Source organism: Corvus kubaryi, unplaced genomic scaffold, assembly GCF_017639235.1.
Source record: "Corvus kubaryi isolate FWS band 111438036 unplaced genomic scaffold, C.kubaryi_AGA036_p1.0 37232, whole genome shotgun sequence".
NCBI lineage: Eukaryota > Metazoa > Chordata > Aves > Passeriformes > Corvidae > Corvus > Corvus kubaryi.
In genome coordinates this window covers 4,971,054-4,993,068 of record NW_024581066.1, presented here as the reverse complement: position 1 = coordinate 4,993,068, position 22,015 = coordinate 4,971,054, and the positions used below count along the sequence as shown (strand labels likewise).

General features: G+C 39.0%; 2 protein-coding genes across 5 annotated transcripts in view; one reads left to right on the top strand and one right to left on the bottom strand.

Annotated features, from left to right (window-relative positions):
• Positions 1-9,338, bottom strand: part of CNST (consortin, connexin sorting protein) — a 49,718-nt gene extending 40,380 nt beyond the window's left edge. The window contains exons 1-3 of one of the 4 annotated variants that reach the window (XM_042023036.1): positions 9,225-9,338; positions 7,417-7,513; positions 5,131-5,152 (exon numbers count right to left, since the gene is read on the bottom strand). In XM_042023036.1, the coding sequence (XP_041878970.1) occupies positions 5,131-5,152; positions 7,417-7,419 (25 nt within the window). In that variant the 5' untranslated portion in view covers positions 7,420-7,513; positions 9,225-9,338. Of the gene's footprint in view, positions 1-5,130; positions 5,153-7,416; positions 7,514-8,499; positions 8,605-9,224 lie in introns of those variants that run through there. The other 3 variants (XM_042023031.1, XM_042023032.1, XM_042023033.1) reach the window with 3 other exon arrangements.
• Positions 9,339-9,459: 121 nt separating this feature from the next.
• On the top strand, positions 9,460-19,980 carry TFB2M (transcription factor B2, mitochondrial). Its single transcript, XM_042023037.1, has 8 exons — positions 9,460-9,769; positions 10,618-10,706; positions 11,646-11,799; positions 12,205-12,353; positions 13,951-14,040; positions 16,281-16,343; positions 17,556-17,707; positions 19,055-19,980. Exons 1-8 carry the CDS (start codon positions 9,475-9,477, stop codon positions 19,239-19,241), a joined length of 1,179 nt encoding a protein of 392 aa, XP_041878971.1. The 5' UTR covers positions 9,460-9,474; the 3' UTR covers positions 19,242-19,980.
• The last annotated feature ends 2,035 nt before the right edge of the window (positions 19,981-22,015 follow it).

Genomic DNA, 22,015 nt, shown 5'->3' with positions numbered 1-22,015 from the left:
AAAGGGGGGGGGCGGTGGTGTGCACAATATACACAGAACAAAATGTACAAAAGATAACCTGGATCCCAGCAAGGTAAAAAGGTAAGAGTTTTAGAAAGGAAAGGACAGCACTACATTTGGCAACAGCAATTTGGTCTAGAAAAGGTTGCTATGTAAACAAACAAACAGGCTGTCTAGAGATGTTGTGGAATCCCCATCGTTTTAAAGAAGAAATTCAGCACGTCTCAGGTTTAAGGACAGGTGAAAAGTAGACACTACCTAGTAATAAAGGAATTTAATTTTCTTTATTGTTGCTGGGGTTTTATAATCTTCTTTCACCGCCCCCCCCCTTTTTTTTTACTTAAATACAAGCAGCTTTACAAGTTCTAGAGGAAAAAAAAGATCAAACTGATTCCATGAAAATGAAACAAGTATTTTGAAAAACCGGTATGTTTACAGAGTTGGTGTTTCTACCATTAGAACAAAAAAAAGGAAAACTGTAGAAACACTAAAATTTAAAAAATGACTAAACCTAACCCACATATTTCTTAAGAAGAATAAATCTGTTGATCTTTCTGATAGCTGGTGTGAAGATACTGTAATTTAAATATTGTCTTGTAATGCCTCTCTTCATACTGACAAATAATCTTCCACAAATTAATAAAAACCAATGTGAAAACTGTCATGGCCATACACAATCAAAACACATACTGCAAATTCTTCTTACTGCCCATTAACATCCACATAGAAGGAAAAAGATTGATCTCATTTTATGAACATTTATATTTAATACCAAAATGAAGATTCAGTGATGGGGGGAAACTCTAAATGACACAGTATCTACATGTCACTATGTAAAAACTACATATAACATAGCATTACGAGTCCATTAGCTTGCAAGAAAAAGGACAATGTCTACTGTGCTGTTACAGGAGATAATAAACAAAAAAGTCCATATGTTCTTTAGAGAAGTTCAAATGCAACTTCTCTACAACAGTTTGCTTCTTCATCTAATGTGGAAGCCAAGATATTTTATCACCAGAGTGCCCTTGCCTCGCCACAACCAAGAAAAGTTGCTGAAGTTACCATCACAGAATTTGCTATAGAAAGAAAGAGACAGCAGACAAAGGTGGTAGGCAATTCATGTAGCTGTAATCTCACAAAGCCAGACCAATTCCAGCTAGCAGAATTATGCACTGCATTGTGTTTTATATGAAATACAATGGTTGGAATGCTGCTGATTCTAAAGAAAGGGGAATAAAGATATTTGTATGTATGCTTTCATTACCTAACCTGACACCTCTGCAGAAAAAAAAATCCATGCTGTTGTGCTGTCTTATAGCATGGACTCACTAGTAGTTTATCACTTCAAAAGATAGACTTATATCCCTTTACTGGACAGCCTCACCATGAGAGAATCTCATTAACATCCTCCTGACTGTTCAGTTTGCCCTGTTTGGCTTTGAAAAAAATGTACTAGGGGTAAAAATATCTTTCTATGTGCTTTCTGCTTCTGTGTCAGATACACAGATTAAGAGGTCTATTTATTCAAATGTGTTAAGTCTGCTGTCCTTCAAGAAGTATTCAGATGCAGGAGTGGTTTATCTAATTTCATTGAATTTACAAAAATGTCTGAGTATGAACACTTTGGTGCTTTGGCACTTTCTGACACTGAAGTGACACTTCTCAAGTGGCAGCGGCATTTAAAGGCGCAGCGATCTTCACATCTATAAACAGCAGGAATAGTGAGGTTTAAAGAGGAAGTTCCACATGCTATTTTCAACTTCTACGCTTCCTAGTCATACTGCTGATTCACAGTTTTAATAAACAATGATAAACATACTGCCAGGCATAATCTACTATTACACATTTAACATTACTTAAAAATATGTTTCAGTCAGCAGCCAAATATAAGAAGTTTGTCTGGGAACAAATAGTAGCTTTTAGTAGAACACATGACAGTTCTGTCAAAAACTTCACACAAACAACTTCTTTATCAGCACTCAAAATACACAATGATGAGTCCCCCAAGTGTCTGAAAAGTTTTGGGTCTCAAGCTTCACTAGAACAAATCTGACTGAATGTTACAAGAACAAAAAGCAACCTCACCATTCTATGTGTTCCTTTTTTTTTTTCTTGTCTGCACCAAAACACCAGAATGTATATTGGGTGTATATATATACATGTATATGGTAGAAAGGCAGTAGACCAGACTGCTTCAGGAGAATGGAGAACTCTCATCACTGCAGCTCTTTTATAAACAGTCTAGACAAATGCTGGTCAGGAATAACCTATGAGTAACTGGTCTTGCCTTGGGATGCATGAACCTCCTTTTAAGTCTTATGAGAAGCAGTAATTTGCCTTTTTTGATTTTTTAATTTTCCTTCTAATTGAAGAACTCCCAGATTTTTGTAACACTTCAGAACATGTGCACAAGTTTGATTACAAAGCATAACAAAATGAAAAGCTTCCTACTAGACAAATTTATGCATCTTTTCTAGGATAGGTACATTTTCCTTACAGGAAAAAAAAAAGTCCTGCAACTCCACAGACTATATTTATGAGAATTAATCAGCTCAACTCACTTTTATCCAAATCTTTATTTTCCAAGGACCTGATAAAGCTGTCAGATCCTACCATCTCATAAGAGAGGTTGCTAAAAAAAATACAATAATAAAAAATCTCTCATGATCTCAGGTAACAGTTTTCAACATATATGAAAAAGCAGAGATGACAGAACAGATCCCTTGAAATGAAGATGCAAGAAGAATGATCAATTATCTAAAAGTTGCCCAACTGAAGAAAGAAGAGCGTTCAAGATTTTCTGAGAATTAGATTTCATAGTGAGACTGAATTTCATAATTTTTATATATTGATGAGGGACAAGCAAGTTTTATAGCCCACATCAACACACAGAAAATTAGTATTGTAAAAATATTCATTGAGGTCCTAAATCATATCAAGGCCAGAAGCAAACACAAATAGAAGGGAAAGCTGTCCATAAAAGTTATGAAACAATTCTCCATAAGTATTACATACTTGAGGTCCCTCTGTTATCAAGCCTGCAGGTCCAACCAGAAGGTTAATTAAGAACAGAGCTAATTGTTAGAGCTTCAATAATTGCCATCATTAGAAAATCAGAATATCCAGCAGCTCTACTAAATTCTTGCATCAATTTGCTTTATATTTCCTAAAGGAAGGATGGTCTAGTTTCTACATTATTCAGTGTCAGACACAAATGAATGAGATCAAATCCCTTCTTTGCTCTGAACCTCCTCTATGAAGTCAGTCACACTGTTACATCATCTGTATTGCATTTCTTAACCACAAAGTACTGCTATATTTCACAGGGATGTATCAAAGATGAATACAATAAAAGATTGTGAAATAAATATTTTGGTAAAGGGGACCATACAAGGACTGTAAGGAGGTACAATACATTTGATTTGGTCTTTTTTTGGCCCTTAAAGGCCTGAGCAAGAACTCAATCATATATGAACTATAAGAAACCTATGTTAAGCAAATTACAACCCCCAAAAATTAATCACTGGTGTAACTTGGCTGAAGTTAATGAAGCTGCAACCACTTAAACCCAGTGGTGAATTTAGCCTTGAGTGCTGTTTCAACTCCGCCCCGTCCAACAGGAAGTTATCACAGTAAATTCATTTCAGCTCTAATTGTGTAAATAGATATTGGCCATATGAGCTGTCTCTAACAATTTACATGTATTTTTGACTAATAGATCTTTGAGAGGTTTTCTGAAGCACACAGTTACCAGTTTCTCCATGTAAAATTTGAATGCTTGCAATATCTGAGCCTGAAAACAGAGATCTAATTTGTTTCAGATCATCTTTTCAAAAAACTATTATCAAGGCCACTTTAAGAGGTTTCCATTTAAAAAGGATCTTTCCATTACAAAATCATAACTATCACAAACATTAACAAAAACTCAGTACTCTAAGGTAGTAAAAACTAACTTAACTTAAAACCCAGAGTGAGATTGTTTCAATTGATACCATGACAGAAGAAATTTAACAGCTCACAGAGACACTGAATGACTGTTATTTCTCCTGGTGTTAATGATGTCATATTTCAGTATTAAAATAGTAGACTTCAACAGTCTTCCAGGAGAAAAAGAGAAGTCCAGGTAAGAAACTAAGCAGCTCCCAAAACAACATGGAATAAAGAGTAATTTTATATGCCAACTCTTCCTAGGATCAAATCCTCCTAGGATCAAATGTGTAAGCTCTGCACTGTGTATGTCACTTTATAAAATAAACACATGAGTCAGTGAAAATGCCAAAATATTACTGAACAACTGACAAACTTGTAATTTCAGGACAAGATGCACCCCAATTTGTTTATTTTACCAAACTGGGTCAACTGTAACACCGTAACAACAGAATGAACAACTCCTGAGCTGTGATGCAGGTCCAGATGTAATGTTGGTCTAAAGTGATAAGATCATCATGCCCTCACTTAGAGGCTAAAAGCACACAAAATTCCAGGTTAAAACCATTAAGAAAAAACCTCCAAAGTGCACATTATGAATTTCCATATTATTTCAGTAACATATTCACCAAGTGAACTTAAAAATCTTCCTAACATGCTCATATTATTAAGATAAAATGAATACCAGGATTAGTTTTAGGTTCTTTCTTTTTTTAACCTAAATTTATTCTGAATTAATCTGAATTTGCCCTGCAGTGTAATATTAATGTTCCAAACAAAAATCCCAAGAAAATTAATTGCATGGACACAGAAAAGCAGTGCTAAAGCTCACATTCTAAGCCCATGCATTAGCAATTCACTTGGGACAGGTGGAGCAGCGCATTGGAACAACAGAGGAAAAAACTTCATGCTCCTAAGCAACTCCGTTCCTAAAAAGCAAGCATGCAACACAGTAGATTTGTCTACAGAAATCTCTGGCACTAACAGCATTTCACCTGTACACTTTCCTTATCAGTTAACCACACAAAGACATCATAGTTATATTGTAAGTAGATTAATAAGAAAAAAACAACAAAAAAATCTTAGTGCAACAGGCTCTTGAGCAAGACAACATTTCAAAAGCCCTCTGAATAAAGACTTATAATGAGACCAACACACAAACACATGCTGAGTGAATTTAAGTCAGCAGAACACGCTCACCAGAATTCAGTGAAGAGAAATTCTGAGAGAAGTAAACAGAAAAAGCATCTATTAGAATGTTTTCACTCCTGCCCACAAAGTCTTAATAGTGCTTTTCTTTGCATGCACACAAAAAATATTTGCAGTAAATTTAGTGCTGATGAAAGATGCCAGATTGATAGCCCTAGGGACTGAGTTTCTCTGTACACACAGAGTGAGAAAGTTTGTAACCCTGCCAAAATGCCTTATAATACACAGCTTATGCAACCATCTTCACACTACAAAACCCTTCCCCTCTCCACTGAAAATGTTAAAAATATTTCTTAGTGTTCTTTAGAAGGGAAATAAAACATGGACACTGTAGTTAGCATCAGTAGGGACAGAATTCAAGGCATCAGATCATTTAAAAAATGTTTATTTTTGTTCTGAATGGCTCTTTTGTCAGCTGTGACCTTTGCTGCAGTGTTCGTAAGGCTGCAAAGTCAATCTGCACCTGGTATGAAAAAGTTTTCCTATTAAACAGCATGGTATTGCATAACAAAAATAGTGAAGGAGTGGTTTAACTTTTTTAATCAAATAAGCTTATTCTAGCATACATGACCATACACCTAGTGCTCAGAAACTATCTCAGAGAACTGACTTCATAGTTTCAGTTAATTGGTACCTACGCAGTCACTCTCCAGTGATCTGCACAATTGATCTACCAGATTTTTAATGGACAGGAACTCCCTATTAATCAGGTTTTCAGTGCTAGTGGAATCTGCATTGTCACATGGAGCAGGCAAGCGTCCAAGGAACCTTGGATTCTAGTTTCCCTTGCTACTAATAGCTTGGCCAAACAGCAGAACTCCCCCACTCCCTAACCACTGTCCCCCATCCAAATGTCAAGCCATTTTTAATTGTCAACAGAGGACACATAGGAAAGCAGTAAGCTAAGGTTTATAGACCATAACAGCTCCAAATACAAAATCGCTGACCTCTTTGTAAAGGCTGCCTTTCACTTCAAAGGAAGATGTCTAATACAACCCACAGGTTGCAAACTCACTGGCCTCAAACCAGATTGTGGCATAGGATTAAATGCTACTCCAGTTCTTGGGAGATTTCCTTTGTGCCATGTATGGGCTTGGAGTGGGGGACAGCGATGGCTAGAAAATATGACAAAAGAATGAGGCTACTCTCTGAAAGATTTTAAAATAGAATTCTTCCTAGAGACTCTTTTCCTGAGCATGCACTGTTTAGAGCACTTTTGAAGAAATCTCTTACTCCTTCTACTATTTCCCTTGGTCACCAACCAAAGCATTACAATAAAATTGTTCAAGTATGCTTAATAAAATAAGTGAAAACAATAATTCTGTGGCATCCTGCATCTCAGCAAAGCAGAGATGTTTCTGCCAACTCAGGCATGTAGCAGGTTATTTTATTTTCACATTACTGAAGCAAGTAAGCTTAAGTGATTCCTTCAGCTCTTTTGTAAGAGCTTCTTTCATTTCTGTTGAAAGCTTTTTCTAAAATTCACATTAGAGGAGGTATTTGGTAACGTGTAAACTTTTCAAACTTAATCTGTATTCTGAGTCTTTAGAGAAAACTCTAATGATAAGTATCCACTAGGAGGACAAGGAAAAAATACGATCATGCAAACTTCCATTCACATACTCACCAGATTATTTTTGTGCAAGATGGAAATTCTGTCAAATTTGTACATAAAATGAAGTATAGGCATAAGAGTTTGAAAACCTGAGACCAAGATCTAGGTACTTCTGCAATTTGCACCCTTACTTAGAAACGATTGTCAATATTTACTATGGCTTAAGTGGTTAATACATAGAAAAATAACATTAAAAGGCTAATGCTTTAATATTAACTTGAAAAATAAGCTTTAAATTGAGCCAAATAAAGGTAAATGCAAAAGGTCTTTAGAACCATTGAAAAAAAACCCATCAAGTCTCTTTACTGTCTTTTTGACCCCCACAACTAATGAGCTCTTTTGGTTCAAGCATAGCCTGGAATCCAATCAAGTAGGTAACCTTTTTGATTCTCTCTGATTTATTTCAGGAAACAATAATTAGGAGGAAACAATTTCAGAGCACTCAACAATGCACATAAATTACAAAGACATAAGGCTCTATGAGGTAAGACTGTAAATTCAAATATTTGCATGTGGCGATAGCTGGATTAAACTAGAAAACACACACCACAATCAGCCATTAATGTAAAAATAATTGTTCAAATGTCCCTGCAATACACTTCAATATAATAAACAATTTTCTACATTGTAATTTCTAAAGTAAAAATATGTACAAAACTTACCATTTTCCTAAGGTTTCAACAGTTTGTCAAAGGTAATGACCAGCTCATAAAAAGGTAGTTCTTTAAGCATGAAAGATTCAGCATATATCTGGCAGTTCTAGTAGGGGGGAAAAAAACAAACCATGAGTTTAGCCCATAGAGACCTGTGGTTCAATCCAGGCAAGCACTAAACTAAAATAAATAAAAACATGAAGAAAAGTGTATAATTTCCAGTATATGAAGACTTGTCAGGGCATTTTGTCATTTGGCTTTTATTAGCAAACACTCCTTTGAATAATCTCAGTTGCTCTGAGCAGCCCATTCAAAGATGACCCTAGCACTCCTGAGTTCTCCAACTGACAACAAAAATTTCCAAAATTGATTAATTAAGCTTAAAACTATACCTAACCTTTCTGTGGCTATAGCCGTCAGTAAACATTTGATAAGGAATGCTGAATTAGGATATTACTAAATACTTGCTCTAAGAAAATCAAGTTCTGCTTGATGTTCTAAAAGCCCTATAAATTACTGAATTATCAGACTAATTAGTAAGAGAGGGGAAAAGCTATTATAACATAAAGTCCAGTTTAAAAATGGATTGAGGTCTATCCCATCATCCAGCTGAACAATCTGTCCATTTCCCTTAAGGCACAGGGAAAATTTTTATAGCACTCAGTGTGAAAAAGCAGAGTATTTAAAAATAAATTGCAGATACGAAGAACTTCTGCATTTGCTAAGGCACTTTTCTAAATTCAGCCCAGCCCCTCTTCATGCCCTGTGCAGGTCCCCCAAGAAAAGAACAACAAAGCCACAATTTTCTATCCCAATTTCTGTTTTAGAGAGATATACCGAACAAAATGACTTTGTTTAGTAAGTAGGTAAGTATTAATTTCTCACTTCACAAGCAGAGAAACAAGATACAAGAAATAAAGCAATTTGCAGAAAATCATACAGAAAACCTACTTCTGAACCATTAATTTGAAGACCAGTTGTGCCCTGTGATTTCCAGATCTCTCTTGCCTTCTGCACAAACTAGACACGGAGCAAGGAAACACGTTTGGGAGGATTCTCTCTCCCTTCCCCCATCACACTGCGGCCACTCACCTGCCACTGACAGGCATTCACATAGTATCCCTGAAGGATGAACTCCAGTTTGGCAGAACTTGAAAACGTTTTGAAGATGGTCTTAAAGTTATTTCTCTTTCAGGCACTGGGGACGTTGCCGGAAAGACAACGTCACTGCTACCGAAAATTGAGGGTTCAACCTAAACCGTAATTGCAACAAGGTATCGAGCAGAGAGAAGCCGGCAAGCACCGATGCCGGAGATCCGCCGGAGCAAGATCCTGCACCTGCCGAGGGCGGCAGGGCGATACAAACAACCGAGTCCCGAAGTGACTATTTAGCTGCAGACGCGGAGATCAAAGACTCTCGTGAAACACCCAGGCAAACCTCAAACTAAATACGTAGCTCCTGGGACTTCACCGACACACGGAGCACACATCGCTGCACGGGCGCCCGGCAGAGCGCTTCCCGCCGGCCCGAGCCCCGCCGCCCGAGCCGCCGCTCGCCCCAGCCCTCCCCGTACTCCGCTCCGGGGGCGCCGCGCCGGGGGCAGGAGCCGCAGCGCCGGCACTTGCTCACCCCGGCCGAGGCGCGCAGCCCGCCCGGCACCGGCACCTTCCCGCCGCCCGCCCGGCGGCCCTAGCCCGCCCCTGGAGCGCCCAGTGGCGGCCGACACAAGCAGAAGGCGGCGGCGGTGTGCGGCACCGGGAAAAGCATCTCACCTTCCCCTCCTCCTCCCCCTAATGATAAGCCGCTGTCAGCTCACCCCAGCTCCGCGGCGGCTCGGGCGGCCGGGACCCGCCAGCCGGCATGGCGCGGAGGCGCGGGGGCCGGTGCTGCCGCAGGCTGCCGGCGGTGCGGGGCGGGCACCATAGAGAGGGCGGGCGGCGGGAGGAGAGCCCTCCGACGGCGGAGCGGAAGCGCGCTGGAGAGGCCGGGCAGAGCAGGAAGTGACGGCCCGGTTGCCGCGGCGCTCACGCTGCCGGAGCTGGGAGCGCGGCGCGGGCGGCGCGGCGATGCTGGCGGGCCGGGCCCCGCTGGGCGCCGCGGGCTGCGGCCGCCTCCTGGCAGCGGGGCTGCGGGCGCTGCTCTGCGGGCTGTCGCCGTGCTGGGTGACGGCAGGGCGGCAGTACCCGGCCCTGCGGGTAGCGGAGCCGGCGAAGGAGAAGCGGCTGGTGCGTAAGGAGCAGCGGAGCAGCCTCGTGGTCCGCCGCTTCATCGCCTGCCCGCAGCTGGCGCGCACCGTGTGGCGCTGCCTGCAGCGCGGAGCCGGCCCCGGCCCCCAGCCCCTCCTGCTCGAGTTCGCGCCTGGTGAGCTGCCCCGAGGCTCCAGCGCGCCCCAGTGACCTTGGGCGGTCAGTCCGAGCTGCCGCCCTCGCCACCGGCGGTGCTGGCACCCCGGCCCCGCGAAGGGCTGGGGCTGCTGCGGGGAGGGGCCGGGGCCCTGCTTCTCCCGGGATTTCGGGCGGGGATGGCAGCTGCGTTGCGTTCCGGTGCTGCCCCGGCCGGAATCCCGGCTTGGGGCTGTCCCGGACCCGCTCCCCGGCACCTTCCCAGGAAATCTGGGTGTGGGCAGCGGGGTGTGCCTGGGGGGTCCATTTATGCAGAGCTTGGGGAATGAATGAGGGTGCAGTCTGGAGGCTTGAGTCACTCGTGATAAAACTTTCCCGTAGAGTGACCAGAGATGTAGTTTTCTGTCAGGTAATACTGTAATTTTGTAGGCGAATTTTATCAGTGAAAACACACCCAAGATTATGGGCTATAGTAAGTCCTCTTCAGTTACCTAATGGTTTGGAGGTTTTATATGTTTATGTTATATGCAGAATGTATTTTAAAGATAATGTGGGTAAGATTTCACGGTATGTTTCAGTTGGCAGAAGAAAAAGTAGTAGAAATATTTGACATGTTATCTCCAGTGCTGCTCAGTATCTAATTGTAATGCTATGCTTAGTGTAATTCAGTGAGCAATCTCACGCAGGCTGCCTGTAAATCATTTCTCTAACTCTTGTTTTGAAGTGTATTTAAACAAACACAAGCTGTCTCCTGCTGAAGGTGATGTGTCCAAAGTGTTGTGTTGGGAAAATCACTAAAGGAAATCACTTAGAAACAAAAATGCACTTTTTAATTTTTTTTCTTTTTTTAAAATTTTTCTACTTCAGGTCCTGGGATTTTGACTCGAACTCTGCTTGATGCAGGTTTTAGAGTGGTAGCTCTGGAAAGTAACTCAGATTTTCTTACAGACTTAAAGGTATACTTTTGATTCAGTTGCACGTTTCTAAAACGTAGTTAAAGGGAAAATGAGAAATTAACTTAAATTGTTGTGTAATTATTGGATCAAAAAGGAATTAGGCAGTGATTGTTACTTGCAACATGTGAAATAATGCCTACTAACAGTAAGTAGGTTGGTATTGTACATTGCAAATGCAGAGTATTTTTTAATTAATTGATTTGGCATTTTGTGTATGTAGGAATTCAAGTTCATACATAGTCTTCCTATGCATAAATAAAATTTCATGCATAAATTTGAAACTAATCTGAGTCATTGTTGATGTTTATGTTTAAGCAAGAGTTCTGTATGAAGCTTTAAGAAATCTGTAAAAATAGTCTTAGTTATTCTGATTATCTCACAGTGTTGTTTAATCTGTTTTCCTGCAATTGACACTTACATGTGTTGTCCTCTCCTGCTCTCCTGGGCTTTGCATGGATTCAGAGGGGGTCAGACACAGAGCTGCAGAAGTTGCTGTAGAAGGTTTGCATTCATTGCTGGTTTGGAACCAATGACTCTCACGTGACTTAAAATATGTATAAAAGGCATTGTCTCCACAGATATGAAGAATTCTAGTTTTAAATTGTTAAAATAAGTGGTTTGCTTAGTGGAGTATAGTTGTTTGTTTGTTTTAAAACGTTGTAGAACATCGTACTCTTTCAAGAATGTGGTTTAAAGCTCAAGTTGAATAGCACAAAAAAATGTCAAAATGCCCTGTACAGGGAAGGGGCAGTTATTTTATCAGCTGAAAGAAAGAAGCTATTCTTTTTATCAGCTGTAAGAAGCAGCTCTGAGGTTTGACTTCTGTTGACTGGGTAACAATTTTAGGTAGTGCTTGAATGCATTTTTTGTTTGGGTTGGGTGTTTTGCAAAACCAGTTACTATATCCAGATTTGTTCAACTAAAGTTATTTTTATTCAGTCCCTAGAGAATAGCCTGGATGGGCAGTTAAAGGTGATTCATGGTGACTTCTTCAGAATGGATCCTTTGACAAAGGGAACATTGAAACCACCTGCTGTGTCTTCTGACAAACTTTTTGAAACCATGGGTGTAGTAGCAGTTCCTTGGAGGGCAGGTATATGTTTATGATCCCACATGTTACAAACGCGTGTTTGAAGGGTGCATAGGCAGTTTGGCAACATCTTTGGGATTTGCTTGAGGTGTATGTTCTGTTTAATACACGTGCTGGATTAATGGATACTGTTTTCTACATTTCAGCTTTACTTAAGACTCGTGATAGCTTCATGAAAACCCTCTGTGGCAATATCAAATAATTAAGTATTTGCTTGTCTGTTAAAGGTTTAGTCTAATGCAAGCTGGGCTTAGCTTTGACTAAGGCTTGAATTGTCTTAATTCTTGAACAACATGAGGTCACAGACTTTCTTCTCTTAATTGCTTGTAGTTTAGACATTAGAATTAATGAGAATGTCTAATACGTAGTGCAGAATTTTAAAGATACTTTTACACACTGTTGAAACAGATGTTCCTTTGAAAATTTTTGGAATTGTACCGCAACAGTTGGAAAGAAACAGACTTTGGAGACTTCTTTTCGCCATGTATGAATGCAGTTCCATATACAGATACGGAAGAATAGAACTCAACCTCTTTATAAGTGAAAAAGAGTATACGGTACGTGCAAGGCATTTTACAGGTAATGAAGGTGTAGTGCTTCACAGAACACAAACCCATTTATATTGTATACTTAATGTTTTTGCTAATGAATTTTTTTTTTACCAGAATTTTAAAGTATTGTCAGTTTTGTACTTGTTCACTTTATGCAGTGATAGCATTGTTAAGAAACATTCTGTTGTCATATAACCACAGATTTTATAAATGTGAAGACTGGTCCTTGAGAAGCATATGCAGCAGCAGACTAGCTGCTTTCCATTGTAAATTGTGAGGTGATTAAATTCTGTACCATGCTTTTGCAACAAGTTTGTTTACTGGTTGCAGGTAATAGTTAACGAAGACTGAATTCAAAACTCAAAAACACAAGTGAGGATACCAAGTCCCTAAATACCAATACAGTGAGATGCACTTGTCCTCTTGAGTTGTTTTGTATGCAGTACTGAAAAGAACTGAGGAAAAATATAATGATTTGCACTCCTTTTTACTAATGCTCTGTACACTAAGGTGCAGAGCCCTTTCTGGATTACATGTTCCTAATTTATGCTGTCCCAAAGCTCTGGAACTGTACTTATACTTCAAGGATGCCTTTTTTCCTCCTCCGTGAAACTGGGAGGTTTCTTACAGAGCCGTAAACCATAAACCTTTAATTACTTGAAGTAGACAAGGACTTCCAGGTCTCCTTACACAACTTGTGTTGTGTCTAACACCCCACTGTAAAAATTAAACATCTTAAGCATATTCTTCTGTGAAATGACAGGTTTGACACCACTGAAATATCCACTTGTATGGTATGTATTTAATGGTCAGATTTTTTACTAAATACAGGGCAGCCTATTCATTTAATGCAGTCCCTGTTTCATGTTTGGTTTTTTAGCTTTTCTGGTTATAATAACTATAATGTGAACCCTGTTAAATGAGAGTTGTGTAGTAAAAGGTATTGGAACCTTCTTTTACTGGGCATTGTTGGCTCCTTTTTGTTGGTTGTTTTGGCTTTTTATCATATGACAAGGCTGTGTAAATCTATTACAAGAAGTTAAATCTCCCTGCTACAATTTACTTCTTTCCTTGCTGTTTTTGGGAATAATCACAAGCTTTTTTTCTTGCCCTAAGAGTTGTTTGATTTGTAGTATTGATCAGGATGATGCAAGTTGCTTAATGCTCAGCGAGGTCACCTGATGTTTTACTTACTCTTCTTGTGTGTCTTCTTGGGAATATTATTTTATCAGTGCAAGCTGGTAACTCTCCCAAAGCTACAGTTTTTATATGAAATCTGATCCTTATTCCTCTTCTGTGTGAAACTTTTCTGCCTTAAAAGGGAACAGAAAATATGTGCTGGAGATTCATGCATAGTTCAGTTATCCAAATAACTGCTGTGAAGAAATACATCAAATATTACAATGTCTTCTAGTCCTGTCTTCTGACAAGATATACTAACATAGCACACAGCATGTATTTGAGTCATTGTGTAACTTTACCTTGGAATTTTAGACTTAACTGAATTTATTAGTGTTTTATATATATATGTGGATTTTGCTTAGATAAAGACACAGTCTTGGTTTTGTGCAACAAAAATGCTTAGTCTTTGCCATTTTTTTAGATATTAACAGCAAAGCCTGGGAAGTCAAAGATTTATCAAGCACTTACTGTACTTGCACAACTAGGTTATGAAATTGAACTGCTGCATAAGGTAAGAGTTTTGTACCAGCTGGTATGGCCTAATGCTATGGACATGCATTTAGAAAAGGGTTTATAGTGGTTTACCATTGTAAACTAATTGGAAGCTAGTCTAATGTTTAAATCATTTGGAGAACTGTTGAAAACTTTTGTAAAAAGCCAAAACAGTCAGGTTTTGTGTAAAACTTTTTCAATTAAGCAACACTGATATTCACTATGATGTCAGTGTTTTCTCTGCAAGCCACTGTACTCCAAAACATTTATTCTCGGAATCTGGTAGATAAAAAAGAGATATTTAGACACCAGATATATCTTTTCCATTCTGCTAGTGGTTGTGTGAAACTAGAAGTCTGCCTTTCCAATCTGTCATAGTCTGCTCTTCGTTATATCATGTAAATTTTGCCATCATGTATGCTTTGGATTTCCTAAGATGTGTTCAGTAGAAATTTTTTTGAGTCTTGGTGCTTTAATGCATACCTGCTTCTCCTACTAGTCAGTACATTCTTACCTTGTGAAACATGCTATGGTTTAGTTTTAATTTTAATTTAGTTTTAATTTTTTTTTTATGTTGTCCCCCCACTTCCCCATGAGCACATGGCCATCAGCGTTCAGTTAGTTTATGCTTTTCAGATTTATCTTTGTGCTCTGTTTTTCTAGGAACCTACCTTCATAGTTTAAATGCTTTGCTAATCTAAAATTAGGTTTCACTGTCTTTTGTCTTCCAAATACCTTATACTACAAGGTATATATTAAGGTAGATATTAAGAAGTTGAAGAAGAGTACTTTTTGAAGGTGGTCATCTGACTAACCGGGATGAAGTAAAAGTGGAGGCATTTGATGTCTCTTTTGCCTCAGTCTTTAATAATACTGATAGACCTTGGGCTGCCTGGTCCCCTGAGCCAAGGACCATGAGTATGGGAACAGTGACTTTCCATTTATGGAGGCTGAAACTGTAAGGGACCAGCTGTATCAGCTGAATGTTGTCAAGTCCATGGGGCCTGATGGAATTCATCCCAGAGTACCTGAGGAGCTAGTGAAATCATGGCAGGACCTCTCTCAATCAGGTACCAAAGGTCTTGGGAGTCTGGGGAGGACCCTGCTGACTGAAGCTGGCCAATGTTATTCCACATGCCCCACAAAGAAGGATGTGAGGGAAGATCCAGTGAACTACAGACTTTTTAGTCTAACCTCAGTACCTGCAAACATTATGGAGTACCAAATTCTACTGGGTACTATTAAAGTAATTTGAAGAACAATGTAAAATCAGGCACAATTAACAGGGGTTCACAAAGGAAAGTCTCATTTAACTCATCTGACACCCTCCTATGATAAGGTCACCTGCTCAGTGGATGAAGGGAAGATGGTGGATGCAATTTTTCTGCATTCTGGGGAGGCTTTTGATACTGCCCCTCACAGCATCTCTCTGGAGAAGCTGTCCAGCTGTGGGGTGAGCGGGTTCAGGGTGTGCTGGGTGAAGAACTGGCTGAAGGCAGAGCTCAGAGGGCTGTACTGATTGGGGCTACACCTGGCTGGCCACTGGTCACCTGGGCTGCTGGCTGGCAGCAGCTCAGTCTGAGTCAGCAGGGTGTGCCCTGGCAGCCAGGAGGGCAAACTGCATCCTGGGGTGCCTCAAAAAGGCATCATCAGCCAGTCAGAAAAGGTGATTGTCCCACTGAATTCAGCATTGGTGCAGCCTCACCTTGAATACTTGGGCAGTTCTGGGCCCCACAATTTTAAGAAGGATGTGGAGGTCCTTGAATGCACCCAGAGGACAGCAAAGCCAGTGAAAGGACCAGAAGGAATGTCCCATGAGGAGCAGCTGAGGGCTTTGGGCTTGTCTAGTTTGGAGCAAAGGAGGCTGAGGGGTGATCTCACTGCTCTCCACAGCTTCCTGAGGAGGGGAGAGGGAGGTGCTGAGCTCTTCTGCTTGGTATCCAGTGATAGGAAACATGGGAATGGTTCAAAGCTGTGCCAAGGGAGATTTAGACTGGACATTTGCAAGCATTTCTTTGCTGAGAGGGTGGTGGAACATTGGAACAGGCTTCCTAGAGAGGTCGTCGGTGCCCCAAGCCTGTGAGCATTTAAGAGACCATTTGGACAATGCCCTTTATAACATGCTTTAACTTGGCCAGCCCTGAAGTGCTCAGGCAGTTGGACTAGGTAGTCACTGTAGGTGCCTTCCAACTGAAATAGTCTATCCATTCTAACAAAACACTTTATTTAATTCCATAATATATTTGCTTCCTCCCATAGGAACCTTGGTCATCATTTGCAACTAATTTGAAAAATGGGGGACTGGCAGTACCAAAAACTGTGGTAAGATTGTTGTGTACAGTTCTCTTCTTCTGAAGATGCAGCTAAATTACTTCTAATTAAAGGATAAAGTAACTCTATAGCAGCATTTACAGATGTATTTTTTAGCAACTTTTCTAATTAAAATTTAAGGCAGCATGTAGATTCATCAGAAGTGAAGAATTGCTATTAGCTTAGAAACTGAAATAAACTAGTGTCTTTATTGTCTGTGATGGAAAAATTATAGTGAATATATAGCATAAAGGAATATGAATAGGTAAAGTATTTTTCAGAGAAAGTTACTGATGGTCACATCTACCTGCTTGAACAAAACACAGTTAATAGCACAATCAGTATGCTGCTGTTTTGATTAAAATAGTTATTCACATGTCTGTTGTAGATTTTGTGCGCAAGTTAATTGTGGAAAAGCATGAGTCTCAAAACTTAAATCTGAGAAGTGCAAGAATACATTGTGTAAAGTTACTTACTTCTCTTCTAGAGAAGTAATGATGTTCCTTTGTATAATAAAAGAACATCCCTATTTAATACTGATAATATAAAAGCATGTTTACTTAATATTTTTAAGTTTCATGCTCCCCAGTAAACTGTTGTGGTACTATATTGAGTGTAGTTTGCAATGTTTCTGTAATATATGACTGGGTGTGCCTTATATGCTTAATTGTGTTACCGAAAAGCCATGTAGAGAGGCCCATCAGGTCTCAACATGCAAGATGTACTAGGACAGCTTTAGAAGTACAAATATCAGATCTATTGGACAATATATCTATTGCTGCCAATACAGAAGTACATTTGTTTCAGTTGAAGACTCTACTTTGTCCCAGGTTAATAAAATCATCATGTTGTAATAGTGTCTTAGTGTTACACTCACATAATTCCATCTTATATGTAACAGCAGGTAGTTGACCTGATACCTTGCATAGGAATACTATAGGCCATATAGTATCTTGAAAACTCACATCAAGCCAGTATTGTCTACTTCAACTAAGAAAGTCCAGTTTAAAACATAGAAATAAACCTCAAGTGATAGTATGTTTCTTTTGTTTTCTATTTCCTTTTCTGTTGGAGGCACAGGGAGGTGAAGCCTCATCTTCCAATGAAATCATCTTGTTAAGACTTTTAATAAGAAATGTTGCTGGTGGCAAACATAACTTTTAGCTTAAGATAGATACTGTCTTAAAAAGTGATTTTTTTTCAGTGACTTTGTTTTTCTTGCAGCAGGTGCCAAATGACCATTTATGTTTGGTACGACTGACTCCTCAGCAAAATCTATTTACAGGAGGCTTGAAGCCCTCAAATGCATCTACCTTTATTTTCATGGTGAAACAGTCTTTTGCTAAACCTAAGTCTAAACTTACTGATAGATTAAAGTAAGTAAGAAAGAATTACAGTTTTTATACTTTGGGGAAATACGTGAAAATATTTAAATATGCTCCCAACGCAGTATTTATTTGCAGATGAAATACAGCCTTTAAAAAAACTAATTAATTAATTCTTAATTAATCGTGAACATGTAGAATAGAAGATTTAATTTGTGCAACCCACAATACAGTATTTTGGGGACTGTTCCTGGCAGGAAGGTTGACAAGTATTTAGAATGTATATGTGCAGTAATTCCTGTACCTCCAATGGAGCTTAAGTCATGTATCTGCAAGAAGTTTTCACTTATTTTACAGATACAAGAATAAAGCCACCAAGCATTTTGCAGTAACAGGAATTAAAAGCTGATTAAATTAAAAGAGATTCAGCTTATAGCAGACATCAAAGTCACACTAATGAAAAGAAGCTGAAGGTTATAGAAGGTGGAATGGGGATGTCCTCAAATGGCTGTTATCTAATTAAAAAATAAGGCTTTACACTTTACCAATTATGCAACTTTCTTTAATACTGGTTTTGGTATTACACTGGAGCTATTTGCTTTCCTTTATGATCAGTAGATTTCTGTTTTCCAGAAATGGGAGGTGTTCACAGTCTGGAAAGCATTGGCTTCTTGCTGATGAAGATAATGAATATGAAAGTTAATTTCCAGAAAGGGGGAAAAAATAAGCTACTATATTCCAGTAACTCTCTTAGCAAAGAGAAGTGCAAAGAGCCTTAATGGATTTCTTTCTTAAAGCTCAGTGGTACCTCATCTCCACTTGATCCTTCAGCCAGGAAGTTGAAGGCTTCTAATATGCATCTTCTGTGTATTTATTCAGTCTTTTCCTGTCTGGGAAATAGTTAATGTATGTGCACATTTATAAAAGTATAGCTTTCATAGCTAAGATGTAGATGAGAGGAGGGCAGATACATCTGTTTATGTATAGAAGAAAATACCTGGGAGGTGTAAGTCACTAGTTCATGCTATACTGAGTTACCTTCTTGACAACTGCCTTGGCTTTAATTTCTCCAGCACTGAAACACCCTTTTTACGTTGTAATGCCTGTTACTGACTTAGGCATTTGGGATGGATGAGGGAGGGAGAACACCTATCCTGTAATGAAGAGGTTTGTGTGGTTTGGTATTGTGCTGGGGGGCTTTATTTGCTATTTGTGTGTTTTAATAGCAGAGGTTTCTTCCTGCTTGCAGTATGGATTGAAAATAACTTGTGTTGCAAGAAGAGGTTAGCTTCTTCTAGAAGCTTTGAAAGAGTGAAGTGGACCTTCAGATAATGTTTCCTGCTTTTTAATTTTTCACAGAAAGAAATGCTCCATTATGATTTTGTTTGTTTGTTTCAGTTCATGGAGCTTGGACAATAGTGACACGTTACTGAAAGCACTAGAAATTCCCAAAAATGCTGCAATGTGTAACTTGTATCCAGAAGACTATAAGCGTCTTTTCGAGGCTTTGCAAAACTCTGATATGTTCGCTGAAACCTTGTTCCATGATGAAGTCTTGGCAAGTACAAGGATCATGAACTTATAAATTTAAAGCTTTTGGAAGATCACCTTTTCTTCTGGAAGATTACTTTGATAAAAAAATGATTTAAATAAAATCGGAGATACCATTAGCTAGATGATTTCCTGTCCAAACAGGAAAAATTTAGCAAGTAACAAGAGCCCTTCTACATAGGATGAAAGTAATGAATTCACGGTTATTTGTTCACAATCCTATTTGGAATGGACAAGCTTTGCAACTTTTGCAGGAGCTTAGTAGCTTGTGTTACTTTTGGATGTACACTTCAATGCAACTTTTTGTTACACTGTTGCTCTATATTTACAACATTCGAAAAAAATTAACAGACCAAGTAACAATTATTTGTCTGGTTTGTATTTTAGTGCTTAATGATTTGAGTGCCCTTTTGACAGATGCACAAAATACAAAGGTCTTTACAACCAGTGTCTGCTACATTGTCTGCTTTTCTGAATTTGCAGCATAAAGTCAACATAATGCTAATAAATTAATAGTGGTGTGTTAATAGAAGAGAAGGTAATGACAGGGTGATAAAGCATTAACTGAGAGTTGCTTAAAATAAAGATTGTGTTATCCCTGAGGAAAACTTGTAGCAGTTATTTCTTTTGAAAATAATGGGGCAACCTCTACTAGTTGATAACACAATACACAGACACCCACATCTGTATAGGGATTATTTTAGGTCTGAAAGTCACCAGATATTCAGTGCTGTATAAATGGTTTTGAAAAAATAAAATCATCTTACTTGAAACCTTTGCCAGTATCTTTCTTTAATGTGTAATACATGTACAAAAAATTACTCAAAACCATATGCTATTAAAATTCTGGTTTTAGCTGTAATACTCCATAAGGCAACCTGTTCCTAATTTCTCTTTCTGTCGTGCCATGTAACTATTTTGTTGTTGTTCAACAATGCTGAGAGGTTGTACTGTTTTTGTGTTCTGTATGGTATCCTCTGGGAAGAGCTGTGGCAAAAAATACACTTCTTTAGCAAAGCACCAGTTTATAGAACGCCATTTTGGTGAAGGTCGAGCTATTTTCAGGCTGTGGATAACAGTAGTGTCCAAAACAATGCAAACAGAGACTTGTATTTCTTAAGCTTAGTGTGAGGTACAGATGTGATAAGCATTCATCTCTGTCTTCCTCCTGCAGTTCTGGCTACAGATGAAAAATTGGCTTTGAGCAGCCTCAGCTCACTCTGCTAGCTGAACTGCAGCTCTCTCTTGAAGCTGCTGCTAAGCTTTTCTAATGTTATGATGAAACTCCTGGAAAGGCTGAGGCTTAATTTGCAGTCTGTCTCAGAGCCTTGCTGGTGTTCTGGTGTAGGTTGTCAAGATTTGAGGCTTCATTCCTGTTTACATCTGACTATTCCAAAGCCAGTCATTGTAAATTGACAATGAATGGCAAACTTGCATTAATGGAAGCAATTCCACCTTTTTCAGTCTCATTGATGATAACTGTTTTATCTACTGGTCTACGAGACTGCTGTGTCTCTGGGACTTTTTGTCCCCTCACACCCTGAATCAAAACTCCTTGCTCTTGTAGCAAGATGTCTTATACATCCAACATACCAGGAGAAGTATTCAATACATGAAATGTAAGAGCACCATGCCTAAATAAATTTCTTCAACTGCGTGCTGATAACATTTCAAACATGAACTGAAAAAAAAGAAAATTGTTTTCTTTTGATGCTGTTGGAAAGCAGCATTTAATGAGCCAATGCAGAGACTTAACAGCAGGAGTCTGTAAGTGGAAGGAATATTGCATAACAGGAGACTTGAAATGAGATTTAATGCTCACCAGAAATGCACCGTTAAGGCTAAGTGTAAGCAATGTTTAGCCCTGATCGCAAATGTGAAATGGAGAGAGAAATGCCTGCCATTATAAAAATGAGTTTTATTATTCATGGAAAAGATGGAAAAAAATGAAAATTACTGCTGTGTGTGAATAAATACTCAGGGAGTGAAAATTAAGTAGGTCTATGTATTTGATTAATTGGTGCTATCCACTCAGAAATTCCTACTGTTGCAGGATTATAGCTTTTGTAAGATAATGTTGAATGTAAACTTTGACTTCACTTTCAAATTTTAAATTGTATATAAAGGCTTCTCCTACATTTCTGTTATGATTTTTAGCCAATGCTGCACTACTTGTCTTCTTTTCCTTTGCATAACTGCATTTTTTTTTACTTCAAGACTGATTTAATACATGAACCTCTGAAATACGAACCACATGTGATGCACCATCCAGTAGAACACTTTTAGGTGTTGCTCCCACTCTTCCAATTTCTTTGAGGAGCTGCCCAAAAATGGCTTTTGGCATTCCATATTAAAGCACCAGTATATCATACTTTGCATATTGATTGTAACTTTAGAGATGTTAAATCTTTTCCAATGTGCCTCATGATTTGTGCCATCTGTCTGGGAACGAAAATTATGACTGTGCTAGCAATTGCCTAAGCTTTTCCTACTTACCTATATTAAAATCATAACAAACAAACAGAAACAGAAACTTGATCCAGTTAATGAGAACTTTTGCCACTGGGAATTACTGGGTCAGTTCAGTTGAATTCTATAGTCAGTTCACTTTAGATCTAGAAGAAGGGTTTGTGACCTTGCAGTAATTAACACAGTAAGTGCTGTGATAAGAGGTTGTTAAGGTGGAATGTGTCTGTACTGGCTACTAAACCTGTTCAGCACTGGACATTTTAATAATTAGAGCTCAGCCTTGCAGGCTAATGATAATGTTGATGAAAATACCAGCATAAAACTTGAGAAACAGATTAT

Bases quoted from the DNA above. Each gene is read 5' to 3' on its own strand.
- TFB2M (XM_042023037.1), top strand. From the start codon at position 9,475: ATGCTGGCGGGCCGGGCCCCGCTGGGCGCCGCGGGCTGCGGCCGCCTC. The intron at 11,800-12,204 runs GTATATGTTTAT...CTGTTGAAACAG, and splicing joins AGCAGTTCCTTGGAGGGCAG to ATGTTCCTTTGAAAATTTTT. The intron at 14,041-16,280 runs GTAAGAGTTTTG...TTCCTCCCATAG, and splicing joins AAATTGAACTGCTGCATAAG to GAACCTTGGTCATCATTTGC.